Here is a 13,565-nt window from a genome sequence, read left to right as displayed (position 1 = left end):
CCCACAGCAGGATTAAAACCCACAGCAGCAGCTTCCCGCTCTGCCTCCCTCAGCAGGTCCACACACAGCCCGAGAAAGCCTCTCTCTTCCCCCCAGCCCGCTCACTCCAAGTTCCGGGACCAGATCCTGCTCCGCTCGGCCTCTTACAAACAGTCCCCAGTTCTCCCTGAACTCACCCCGAATCAATCCCGGTCTCGGAGCCCCCTCTGTGTCCCAGGCTCCCATCCCGATGTGCTGCTGGAAGGAGCCTGCTGTTCCCTCGCTTCCCTGGGCGCTGATCTCTCCATTGCGGTCTGTTTCAAACAAACCTCTTGCACTCACTGAGTAAATGCTCCTCAATGGCAGCGTTGGGGGCGGGGCTCATGCATGCGCTCCTTTAGTGAGGAACAATAGTCATGGGAGCAGAATCGAGCATGCGCTGCTTTAACCAATGATTCCCAGAAACAAACATCAATTGGTCATTTCCACAATTTCCTTTTCTCCCAGTTTAACCAAAGGAACTGGGGTTGTGGGGGAAAGGGCAGAGAAGGTTTTAAGCTGGGATGTTGTCCCTTTATGAAGCTCTTAATGCAGCTCACTCCCGGATCATGTTAATAACTCCTCCCTCCGTCTCTCTCACAATCTGATCAGGGAGCGGAGAAACTGGCGGCCACTCGGCCCATCCCCTGTGCTCCCCCATTCGATAACATATGGTCAGATCGAATGTTAACTGTGGTATTTAATCCTGTTGACCCTCATCCACAAATATTAACTCTTTGTCCAAAGTAACATACAGAGAGATGGAATAAGTGGAACATTCTTACGAAGGCAGAAAGTAACTGATGGAGAGAGTGTCAGTGGTTAATTCTGGATCAGGAGGCCCGTGTAAAAGTCAGACGAGGTGTGCAATAACATCTCTGGGACACGATTTAGTTTGTCGTGGATGACAGATTTTAGTGTTAGGTATGCTGATGTATTGTACGCTAGCTGTTTTTGTTTATTCACTCCTGGAACGTGGTTGCCGCTGGCTGAGCCTACCATTTATTCTCCATCTCTTTGAGAAGGCGGTGTTGAGCCACTTTCTGGAACAGCCGTTGTCCATGTGCTGCCCACAATGCCGTGTATAAGAAGTTCCAGGGTTTTGATCCAGTGACAGTGAAAGAAAGTGGTTTCATTTCCAAGTCAGCATTGTGAATACCTTGGAGGGGAACTTGTCTGATTTCAAGGCGGTGTGCCCTGACATAAGCTGCCTTTATCCTTTTAGATGGAAATAGTCGCGATTTGGAAGGTCTTCCTTTTACAGATTACAAAACTCAAATCTCTTTGTCAGTGACACAGACAGACGTCTCTCCGGCCGACAGCGAGAAATCAGAATAGTGTGTTGCCTTGCTGGTGCCAGGATCAAGGACACCTCAGAGAGAGTGCAGGATCTTCACAAAGGAGAGTACAGATTGGAATTAACTACACAGGAAGGAAAAGGGAAGAGAATCTGAAGGAAGAATAAGGAAGAGAGGCAAGAATTTAGAAAGGAGGTCCTCTCCGGTTCTAATATCTAGATTACTACCGGGGGCGGCACGGTGGTTAGCACTGCTGCCTCACAGCGCCAGAGACCCGGGTTCAATTCCCGACTCAGGCGACTGACTGTGTGGAGTTTGCACGTTCTCCCCGTGTCTGCGTGGGTTTCCTCCGGGTGTCCGGTTTCCTCCCAAAGATGGGCGGGTCAGGTGAATTGGCCATGCTAAACTGACCGTAGTGTTAGGTAAGGGGTAAATGTAGGGGTATGGGTGGGTTGCGCTTCGCGGGTCGGTGTGGACTTGTTGGGCCGAAGGGCCTGTTTCCACACTGTAGATAATCTAATCTAATCTTCTCCCACTGCTACGAGCGACTGAGGATGATAGAGCAGAGGAATGCCCAACTCAGGAACTGGTGCAGGGGAGAGGTGTTCAAATTTTGGATAATTGGACTCTCTTCAGGGGAAGACGTGACTTTGACAAAAAGGATGGAATACACCTGAATTGGAAGGGATCTACTATATTGGCAGGGACATTTTCTTGAGCTAAAATAGTAAGGTGTGGGTGTGGGGTGAGGTCAGTGGGAACCGCGGAGATAGTGAACGATATCAATCTGAGGCTGGTAGTCAGTAAGTCAAATACCCAGGGCAGACAGGAACATAGCAGAGAATGTGGTTGGATTGATAACTTAAAATGTATTTATTTCAGTGCAAGAGATCTAACAGGGAAGGAGGATGAACTCAGAACATGGTTAGGAACATTGGGATATCATAGCAATTACATAGACATAGTTCGAGGATGACACAACTGGCAGCTTAATGTTCCAGGAATCACATGTTATAGGAAGGATGGGGGGAGGGGTCAGCAAGAGAAAATGGGGAGTGACATGTTTGGTAAGAGATAACGTCACACCTTTACTTAGTGATGATATTCCTGGGCTTACATCCATGGAAATTATTTGAGTGGAACTGAGAAATAAGAAAGGGTTTGATCACCTTATTGGGATTGGACTGTAGATGCTCCAACAGTCAGCAGGAAATTGAGAAACAAATTTGTCAGGATGATCTTAGATCTGCAGGAATAATGGTGTGGTTATGGTGAGAGATTTTAACATTCTGAAGCTAGATTGGGGCTGTCATATTGTTAATAGTTTAGACAGAGAGGAATTTCTTAAGTGTGTACAAAAACATTTTCTGATTCAGTATGTGAATGTACTTTCTAGACAAGGTGCAAAACTTGATCTACTCTTGTGATATAATGATGTTTCAGTGGGGGAGCACTTTGGGGCCAGCGACCATAATTTTATTAGTTTTACAAATGTGATGGAAAAGGATAGTCGAGATCTAAAAGTTAAATTTCTAATTTGGAAGAAGGCTAATTTTGAGAGTATTATGCAAGAACTTTCAAAAGTTGACTGAGGGCAGATGTTCACAGGCAAAGGGATGGCTGGAAAATGGGAAGCCTTCAAAAATGAGAAAACAAGGGTCCAGAGGCAGTATGTTCCTGTTAGGGTGAAAGGCATGACTGGTAGGTGTAGGAAATGCTGGCTGAGAAAAGAAGTTGGGGTTTTGGTCCAAATAAGAAGGAAACATATTTTAGTTAAGTACAGCAGAGGTTGAGCGAATCCTTCAAAGAATATAAAGGCAATAGGTATATAAATAAGAAGGAAATCAGGAGGGCAAAAAAGGGACATAACATAGCTTTGGAAAATAAAATCTATTTGAATTTTCCTTAACATTATAAATACATGAAGGTCAAAAGGGTAACCAGGGAAAGAACAGGGCACAGCAAAGATTAGCAAGGCAGCCTATGTGTGGAACAACAGGAAATGTGGGAGATACTAAGCAAGTGCTTACTGACGAGAAGGAGCTGGAAGATATAGAATGTGGGGAAATAGATGGTGACAGCTTGAAAAATGTCCATAATACAGAGGATGTGCTGCTGGATGTTTTTTAAATGGAAAAGGTGGATAAAGCACAAGCACCCAATCAGGTGGACCCAGGAACGCGGTGTTAAGCTAGGGAAGTGATTTGTTGGGCCCCTTGCTGAGGTATTTGTATCATCAATAGTCTGGATTAGTGTTGCTGGAAGAGCACAGCAGTTCAGGCAGCATCCAAGGATGTTTTGGGCAAAAGCCCTTCAGGAATAAAGGCAGGGAGCCTTAAGCGTGGAGAGATAAGCTAGAGGAGGGTGGGGGTGGGGGGAGGCGGGGTGGGGGGGGGGCAAGTAGCATAGAGTGCAATAGGTGAGTGGGGGAGGGGATGAAGGTGATCGGTCAGGGAGGAGAGGGTGGAGTGGTAGGTGGAAAAGGAGATAGGCAGGTAGGACAAGTCCGGATAAGTCATGGAGACAGTGCTGAGCTGGAAGTTTGGAACTAGGGTGACGTGGGGGAAGGGGAAATGAGAAAACTGTTGAAGTCCGCATTGATGCCCTGGGGTTAAAGTGTTCCGAGGCAGAAGATGAGGGGTTCTTCCTCCAGGCGTCTGGAGGTGAGGGAGTGACGGTGAAGGAGGCCCAGGACCTCCATGTCCTCGGCAGAGTGGGAGGGGGAGTTCAAATGTTGGGCCACGGGGCGGTGTGGTTGATTGGTGCGGGTGTCCCTGAGATGTCCCCTCGAGCTCTGCTAGGAGGCGTCCAGTCTCTCCAGTGTAGAGGAGACTGCAGCGGGAGCAATGGATACAATAAATGATATTAGTGCATGTGCAGGTAAAACTTTAGATGTGGAAGGCTCCTTTAGGGCCTTGGATAGATGTGAGGGAGAAGGTGTGGGCGCAGGTTTTACAGTTCCTGCGGTGGCAGGGGAAGGTGCCAGGATGGGAGGGTGGGTTGTAGGGGGGCATGGACCAGACCAGGTAGTCACGGAGGGAAAGATCATTGCGGAAGATGGAAAGGGTGGGGAAGGAAATATATCCCTGGTGGTGAGGTCTTTTTGGAGGTGGCCAAGTGTCGGCAGATGATTTGGTAGGGTGGAAGGTGAGCACCAGGGGCGTTCTGTCCTTGTTACGGTTGGAGGGTTGGGATCTGAGGGCGGAGGTGCGGGATGTGGACGAGATGCATTGGAGGGCATCTTTAACCACGTGGGAAGGGAAATTGTGGTCTCTAAAGAAGGAGGCCATTTGGTGTGTTCTGTGGTGGAACTGGTCCTCCTGGGAGCAGATACGGCGGAGGTGGAGGAATTGGGAATACGGGATGGCATTTTTGCAAGAGGTAGGATGGGAAGAGGTGTAATCAAGGTAGCTGTGGGAGTCAGTGGGTTTGGAAAAAATATCAGTGTCATGTCGGTCATCTTAATGGAGATGGAGTGGTCCAGGAAGGGGAAGGAGGAGTCAGAGATGGTCCAGGTAAATTTAAGGTCAGGCTGGAATGTGTTGATGATGTTGATGAATTGCTCAACCTCCTCGCGGGAGAACGAGGTGGTGCCAATGCAGTCATCAATGTAACGGAGGAAGAGGTGGGGAGTGGTGCCGGTGTAATTACGGAAGATCAACTGTTCTATGTAGCCAACAAAGAGACAGGCATATCTGTGGCCCATACGTGTGCCCATAGCTACCCCTTTGGTCTCGAGGAAATGGAAGGATTCGAAGGAGAAATTGTAAAGGGTGAGGACCAGTTCGGCCAAACGAATGAGTGTGTCGGTGGGGACGTCTGGAGAGGAAAAAACGGAGGGCTTGGAGGCCCTAGTCATGGCGGATGGAGTTGTAGAGGGATTGGATATCCATGGTGAAGTTGAGGCATTGGGAGCCGGGGAAACGGACGTCTTGGAGGAGGTGGAGGGCGTGGGTGGTGTCTCAAACGTATGTGGGGAGTTCCTGGACTAGGGGAGATAGGACAGTATCGAGGTAGGTAGAGATGAGTTCAGTGGGGCAGGAGCATGCTGAGACAATGGGTCGGCCAGGGTGGTCAGGCTTGTGGATCTTGGGAAGGAGGTAGAACCGGGCAGTGCGGGGTTCCTGGACTATGAGGTTGGAAGCTTTGGGTGGGAGATTTCCTGAGGTGATGAGGTTCTGTATGGTCTGGGAGATGATGGTTTGGTGATGGGGGGTAGGGTCATAGTTGAGGGAGCAGTAGGAAGAGCTGTCCTCGATTTGGCGTTTGGCTTCAGCGGTGTTCAGTGTGCCAGACTACCACTGCACCCCCTTTATCCGGTGTCCTGATGGTGAGGTTGGGATTGGAGCAGAGGGATTAGAATGCTGTGCATTGTGAGGGTGAGAGGTTGGAGTGGGGGAGGGGGGTAGACAGGTTGAGGCGGTTAATGTCCCGGCGGCAGTTGGAAATGAAGAGGTCGAGGGCAGGTAATAGGCCAGCGCGGGGTGTCCAGGTGGATGCAGTGTGTTGGAGGTGGGCGAAGGGGTCCTTGGAAGGTGGGCAGGAATCCTGATTGTGAAAGTAACCTCGGAGGCGGAGGTGATGGAAGAATTGTTCGACGTCACGGTGTGTATTAAACTCATTGATACGTGGACGGAGGGAGATGAAGGTGAGTCCTTTGCTGAGGACTGATCGTTCGTCCTCAGTGAGGGGGAAGTCTGGAGGGATGGTGAAAATTCGGCAGGGCTGGGAGCTGGGATCTGGTGTGGGTGTGGAGCTGGGAGTGGGGGCAGAACCTGTAACTGGATTGGGTGTGGTGGTGGGGGGAATGGGGGTGGAGTCATGAACAGGGGTAGTCTTCCCCTCGGGGTTTTGGGGGGTGGGGATAGTAACAGTGGGGTCTGTGGGTGGCGTGTCAGTAGAACGCAGTTAAGTGGGGCTGGTGGGGGCAGAAGTGGTAGTGACCATGGCATTAGGGGTGGCGGAAGTCACTGAGCGTGTGGCATCAGCAATGATGTGAGGGGCGAAAGTGATGTCACGTGTGATGCATGAGGAATTGTGAGGGGCAGAAGTGGTTGTGGAAGTGGCCATGACGGGGGCAGAAGTCACATCATCAATCAGCATGGGGGTGGCAGCTGCATCAGCCGCATGGCTAATGTGTCGGAGTAGTTTCCAAGGCCAGGGGAATCTTCTGGAATGTTTGAGAAGCACTGGTTATGGAGGTGGGTGGATTAAAGTTTGTTGTACTTACAGTTTTTGATGTTTGAGATGGAATTGAAATACTGTTTGTTGAGAGTATGAATTCTTCTGAGGATGTAGTACAGAATGGATCCTTTGCAATTCTGAGAGAGTGTGGCCCTCAGCTGAGGCAGGGATGACTGCAGAGAGGTTAAGTGCCGGCGCATTGCTGCGAGTGTGGAGCAGAGGATCTTGCAGGAGAACCGTTGCTGGTGTTTTTGAATCTGTAGTCTGTTTGTCCTGTTCAGGTCCGAACTCTGCTGGTTTAAAGGTGGTCCGGAGTAATAGTCACAGGTGAAGTGCAAAAAGACTGGAGGCCGGCTAACATGGTGCCACTATTTAAGAAAGGTGGTAAGGAAAAGCCAGGGAACTATTGAACAGTGAACATTAGAGAGTCATAGAGATGTACAGCATGGAAACAGACCCTTCGGTCCAACCCGCCTATGCTGACCAGATATCCTAACCCAATCTAGTCCCACCTGCCAGCACCTGGCCCATACCTTTTTAAACCCTTCCTATTCATATACCCATCCAAATGCCTCTTAAATGTTGCAATTGTACCAGCCTCCACCACTTCCTCTGGAAGCTCATTCCATACACGTACCACCCTCTGCATGAAAATATTACCCCGTAGGTCTCTTTTATATCTTTCCCCTCCAACCCTAAACCTATGCCATCTAGTTCTGGACTCCCCGACCCCAGGAAAAATACTTTGCCTATTTACCCTTTCCATGCCCCTCATAATTTTGTAAACCTCTATAAGGTCACCTCTCAGCCTCCAACGCTCCAGGGAAAACAACCCAGCCTGTTCAAACTCTCCCTATAGCTCAAATCCTCCAACGTTGGCAACATTCTTGTAAATCTTTTCTGGATCCTTTCAAGTTTCACAACATCTTTCCGATAGAAAGGAGACCAGAATTGCACACAATATTCCAACAGTGGCCTAAGCAAGTCCTGTACAGCCGCGACATGACCTCCCAATTCCTGTACTCAATAGGCTGACCACTTAAGGAAAGCATACTAACCACCTCCTTCAGTATCCTATCTACCGGTGACTCCACTTTCAAGGAGCTATGAACCTGCACTCCAAGGTCTCTTTGTTCAGCAACACTCCTTTGGAGCTTCACACCATGGGTGGCACAGTGGTTAGCACTGCTGCCTCACAGCGCTTGAGACCTGGGTTCAATTCCCGCTTCAGGCAACTGTATGTGTGGAGTTTGCACGTTCTCCCTGTGTCTACGTGGGTTTCCTCCGGGTGCTCCGGTTTCCTCCCACAGTCCAAAGATGTGTGGGTCAGGTGAATTGGCCATGCTAAATTGCCTGTAGTGTTAGGTAAGGGATAAGTGTAGGGGTATGGGTGGGTTGCGCTTTGGTGGGTCGGTGTGGACTTGTTGGGCCGAAGGGCCTGTTTCCACACTGTAGGTAATCTAATTAAGTACATAAACCTGCAAATATTAGCTTTCCCAAAATGCAGCACCTCACGTTTATCTGAATTCAACTCCATCTGCCACTTCTCAGCCCATTGGCCCATCTGATCCAGATCCTGTTGTAATCTAAGGTAACCCTCTTCACTGTCCACTACACCTCCAATTTTGATGTCATCTGCAAACTTACTAACTGTACCTCTTATGCTCGCATCCAAATCATTTATGTAAATGACAAAATATGGAGGACCCAGCACTGATCCTCGTGGCATTCCACTAGTCACAGGCCTCCAGTCTGAAAAACAACCCTTCACAAAAGGTCTTCTACCTTTGAGCCACATCGACGGTAGGCAAACAGTTGAGATTCTGAGACACAGAATTTATGTATATTTGAAAGGCCAGGATTGATTAGGGGGAAGTCAACATGGCAAATGATAAAAACTGTAACTCTGCGGAAGCCATTAAAGAGGAAAAAAATGTTGAAAAACCAATAAATGTGTAAAGAGAGATTTTTTAGATTACTTACAGTGTGAAAGCAGGCCCTTGAGCCCAACAAGTCCACACCGACCTCCGAAGAGCAACCCACCCAGACCCACTCCCCCACCATGGGTAATTTAGCATGACCAATTCACCAACCTGCCATATTTTTAAGACTGTGGGAGGAAACCCATGCAGACATGGGGAGAATGTGCAAACTCCACATGGACAGTTACCTGAGGTGGGAACTGAACCTGGGTCTCTGGCGCTGTGAGGCAGCAGTGCTAACCACCGTGTTGCCCACAATGGAATGATTAGGTTAGTAAATAGGTTGGTAACGAGGACCATATTTCACTTACAACATAAAAGAGAGAAGTTCAAAATGGGGAACAAAAACATCTTCAAAAATTGCTAACATACTGTTGTTCTCTGTTTAGCATGATCACACAACTAACATAGTAGTAATGTTGGGGAGTTTAGTGAGAGGGAAAAACTGAACCAAATCAGTATTATTTGGGAAATGATGTTGGGATAATGGATAGGATCAAAGGTTGTGAAACACCGGACTTTAATCATCCACGTCCCAGATTATTTAATGTAGTGAGCTGAGTAATAGTGGATGCAGTAATGGTCATGCTCCAAGATTCCATAAGCTCTGCAATAATTTACACAGATTGGGGGTTAGCTACTGTAAGCAATCCAATGGAAAAGGCAGGTAGGCATAAAATTGGGGACTATAGACCAGTCAGCCTGCAGGGAAATATCAAAGTGAAAGCTTCAATTGCGAAGCATTTGACAAAACAGTATTCAGGATCTGCTAGAGTCAGCATGACCATGAAGGCCCTGTTCCAGTGCACACTGTTCTGTCTTCTAAGATTGACAAACCGACTGGCCATCTTTGAGTAGAGCTGATGAGAGTGTTACAGTTACTGAGGAGAAAAACTACAACTAACTCCCTGGACACCGCAGCAAAGGTTGAAAGGAGGAGAAATTCTATCCTTCCACACTTACATTTGGTGATATTTCTGGCTTGTGACTATGGGAATGTGAATATTGTGTCAGAGAGGCTGTAGGAAAAGGGCGGACACTTAGTCTGACGGAACTGTGTGTGTCCGCGAATATTATGATATTTCCAAGTCGCTCTTATGTAACTCAAAAATATTTACAATTAAAATTATCCCCCAGCTCCCCTTCTAAACCCCAAAGGTAGATTTGAAGGCAATATATTTGTTAGTTTCAAGATTTCGGTCTAAAAGTAGCGACAACGTTACCGTTCAGCTCAGAAAGCGCCATCAGTGCAGCAGCAAAATGCGTTTAACTCGACAACGGAGCCTTCAATTCGAGTGAAAACTTTTCAGCCGTGAAGCTTCCTGTGTCAGTGTCAGGAGCGATCGAGCCTACCTCGCTGGAGATGCTGAATTTCAAAGGAATCGGAGAGTTTAGGCCGTTAGAGAAACACAGAGAGGCAGCAGGAGCAGGGAGCTGACGGCAGATTGTCCCTGCGCCGTCCGCTCGCTGCCTTGAAGTTGCTCAGTGCCGCCGCCAGCAGCTTCATTGCTGACCCACTTCAGACTGACCCAGAGAGAGATTCAGCGCAGAGTTCTCAACATGAGCGACAGTGCAGCCGCCGAAACAGCTCCTCCAGCCTCCGCTCCCACCAAAGTCAAGGCTCCCAAGAAGAAGGCGGCGGCTCCCAGGAAAAAAACACCCGGTCCCCAGTTGGGCAAGCTGATTCTGAATGTTGTCGGAGATATCAAGGATCGCAAAGGGGCGTCTCTGTCCGCTGTAAAGAAGGCGCTGGAGAGAAGAGGGATCGATGTAGGAAAGCGAAAGGCACAGATCAAGATGAGCATCAGGAGGTGCCTGACGAACGGCTCCCTTGTTCTGGTCAAGGGCCAGGGCGTCTCCGGCTCCTTCAAACTCCCAAAAAATCCAGTCAAGGCAAAAGCGGGAAAGAAGGCGGGAACATCAGCGGCCGCCAAGAAACCAGCCGTGAAGAAATTCCAGGCCAAAAAAGCGACAGCCAAGAAATCCCAGGCCAAGAAATCCCCGGCCAAGAAAGCGAGCGGTAAGAAGACGGCACCGCCAAAGAAAGCGGTGAGCAAAGCAGCGCCAAAGAAACGGACTCCCGTGAAGAATGTGAAAAAGGCCAAGGGTCCTAAAGCCCCCAAACCCCTCAGCAAACCGGCTAAAGGCAAGGCCAAGCCCAAAGCCAAAGTGACCAAGACAGCAGCAAAGAAATGAACCAGTCAGTGTAACATATAACCATCTGAACCCAAAGGCTCTTATCAGAGCCACCCACATGTCTCAGGAAAGAGCTGAGCCCGAATCCAATGTTCCCCGTCCCGGCGCCGAGCGCAGACCTACCCTAGATATTAATTGATCTGAATAAATCAAATACACACTCATGCCATGGTTTACGAAAGTGGAGACCTGTGATTGGGGAAGGTATCCCACAGGGAGGGTTTATTGATCTCCATCTGGTTATTTCACTTCGCTACTTATAACCCTACTGAGTCACGAAAGTGACATATTGTAGTATTTGTATTTCACTGACCCGTTCAGGAGTGTTATTTTGTTCAGTTTTGATTCTGGGACGCTGCGCATGTTTTCATGGCGCGTTCCTTCCATCTGCATGTTACAGACAGTTCAGGCAACAATTCCACATTGTCTTCGGGCTAATTGTAATCTGGGGGTAATGAAAAATAACAGATAATGTGAGATTCTGTCCTTTTATCGGTGGACTCTGTCTTAGCTTTTAATATGTTTAAATTGGCGGGGTTGTTTAGATTGATTCACGGCCTGGCGAACGGCTCCCTTGTTCTTGTCAAGGACCAGGGCGTCTCCGGCTCCTTCAAACTCCGAAAGAATCCAGTCAAGGCAAAAGCGTGAAAGAAGGCGGGAATATCAGCGGCCGGTTCAGTTTATAAATTCGGTTCAGTTTGTCTGGGCTGTTTTAAACCCCGCCTTTCCTCCCGCCTGTTACAGACAGATCAGGCAATGATCCTGCCTCGTGTCCGCACTGACAGCTAACTCGGTTTTAAATAATTCCTATAAAATCTTAAAATTTATCTTAGTTGCAGACAAATGGAGTTTCGCATTGTAATGGTTAACTTAATTTCAGGATTTGTGAGGGTGAATTCGGCGGGCATTTTCAAACTGACCAACTGTCATTTCACGTTACCCAATCAGATTCCAACAATTCTTTTCCTGCCTTTTCTGTCCCTTCCGGAGGTGTTTCTCTGTGGACTGAGGGACAGGGCTGTATCCAATCCCAGCTCTAGGGCGGGCTCTCCATTCCCTTAAACAGGCAGCACCGCAGCAGCCTCAGCATTGACAGCAACAGCCTGTGTGTGTTACAGAGAGTAGAAGAGAATGGCCAGAACCAAGCAGACAGCGCGCAAATCCACCGGAGGGAAAGCTCCCCGCAAGCAGCTGGCGACCAAAGCGGCCCGCAAGAGCGCTCCGGCCACGGGCGGAGTGAAGAAGCCTCATCGCTACAGGCCCGGCACGGTGGCTCTGCGGGAGATCCGCCGCTACCAGAAATCCACCGAGCTGCTGATCCGCAAACTGCCCTTCCAGCGCCTGGTGCGAGAGATCGCTCAGGACTTCAAGACCGACCTCCGCTTCCAGAGCTCGGCGGTGATGGCCCTGCAGGAGGCCAGCGAGGCTTACCTGGTGGGGCTGTTTGAGGACACCAACCTGTGCGCCATCCACGCCAAGCGGGTCACCATCATGCCCAAAGACATCCAGCTGGCCCGCCGGATCCGCGGGGAGCGCGCCTAAACGGAGCCTGGCCGGCCCTGCACATTCACCCCGAGAGAGAGAAACCCAACGGCTCTTTTCAGAGCCACTAAACTATCCAGAGAGAGCGAGAAGCGATAGGGGACCTGAGAGCACGGCAGTAACTTGCCCTTGCCGCACTATTGCTGTTCTGTTGTTAAATATACTTTGAATCTAGCCTAGCCGCGGGGAGGTAGTTGGAAAACACACCGCTTTCAGTGGCAATGATTAGAACATTGCGATGAACGTTATGTTATTTTTACACAATATATTAGGCAGGGAAATGTTAATTCCGGATGAAATCTGTCCTCATTGTCTCCCTTGGTGTCCCCACCAGCTGTAAGAACATAATCATTGCTGAGAAAGTAGGCGGGAAAAAATGGCGCCAAATCATCGACCGTTTTCTTTCAAATTTGAAAATTCCGCCACGATGTAGATCAGAGAAGGTCGTTTTACAGAAAACACTGAATTTGTACTTACTCGTTTGTTTGCTTTTCGTTTATAAAAATACAATTCACACGACCTTTCTTTAGGGTAAGGAGTCCAGAAGCTATTTAAACGATTCGAGATTCTCTTCGGAGGGAAGTTTCAGACTCGATGGGCCGAATGCCCTCATTTAGTCTTGTCAAGATTTCTTGACCGTTCTTGGTCGTGAGCGCATTAATAACGAACACCACCTTTCGATATTATTTTAATATCGTGCTCCCTTATCGCAAAAGCTCCACATGAACAATTCATGTCCGGCAACTGTTCTGGTTCTGGTTTGATGTCGGTTCATTTTGAAAGCTTCTAACCGACAGCAGAAAGCCCCATTTACATAATTCAATCATCATTCCCACCCAACAGAATCCGCGCGGAGTTTTGGAAATTGGAAAAAAAAACTATTACTCGTGGGTTTGTAAGAAAAGGGACATTTCTTTTGTTTCCCGGGGTGGCACTTAGGGCTCACATCCCAACCAGGGCTTGCAGCTCCTGGAATAATCAAATATTAGTGTGTAACTTGAGCAAATTGCAGCAAACAGAGAGAGAGAGAAAAACAAAATCACTGGTGTTTAATATGCTGCCTGGAGGCAGGAGGAAGAGAGGACACGTTCTCTTGAAGCCAGCGTCAAATCATCAACAACTTTCTCTCCCATTTGAAAAGCCCGCCGATTTGCAAGCAATGGAGTATGTTTTGCATTGAAAAAGAGGACGTTGCTCAGAGGAGGATCCATTGATACTAGTCAATTCAGGGGAGGCTGAATAGGTTGGGATTTTTTCCCTTGAGCATCGGAAGCTGAGGGGTGATTTTTACAGCTGCTTATAAAATCCTGAAGGGCATTGACAGGATGAAAAAGCCAAGGTCTTT

General features: G+C 48.5%; 2 protein-coding genes across 2 annotated transcripts; both read left to right on the top strand.

The window, feature by feature from the left end:
- The first annotated feature begins 10,042 nt into the window (after positions 1 to 10,042).
- LOC132837335 (histone H1-like) lies at positions 10,043 to 10,678 on the top strand. The gene has a single exon (XM_060857001.1). The coding sequence runs from the start codon at positions 10,043 to 10,045 to the stop codon at positions 10,676 to 10,678; it is 636 nt and encodes a 211-aa protein (XP_060712984.1).
- Positions 10,679 to 11,793: 1,115 nt separating this feature from the next.
- Positions 11,794 to 12,325, top strand: LOC132837131 (histone H3). The gene has a single exon (XM_060856832.1). The coding sequence runs from the start codon at positions 11,810 to 11,812 to the stop codon at positions 12,218 to 12,220; it is 411 nt and encodes a 136-aa protein (XP_060712815.1). The 5' UTR covers positions 11,794 to 11,809; the 3' UTR covers positions 12,221 to 12,325.
- Positions 12,326 to 13,565: the final 1,240 nt, after the last annotated feature.

The sequence above is a fragment of the Hemiscyllium ocellatum genome, chromosome 49, assembly GCF_020745735.1.
Source record: "Hemiscyllium ocellatum isolate sHemOce1 chromosome 49, sHemOce1.pat.X.cur, whole genome shotgun sequence".
Taxonomy (NCBI): Eukaryota; Metazoa; Chordata; class Chondrichthyes; order Orectolobiformes; family Hemiscylliidae; genus Hemiscyllium; species Hemiscyllium ocellatum.
Note: the sequence above shows the minus strand (reverse complement) of the source record. Positions and strands in the feature narration are given on the sequence as shown.

Excerpts from the sequence above, each read along its gene's own strand:
- LOC132837335 (XM_060857001.1), top strand. The coding sequence starts at position 10,043 with ATGAGCGACAGTGCAGCCGCCGAAACAGCTCCTCCAGCCTCCGCTCCC.
- LOC132837131 (XM_060856832.1), top strand. The coding sequence starts at position 11,810 with ATGGCCAGAACCAAGCAGACAGCGCGCAAATCCACCGGAGGGAAAGCT.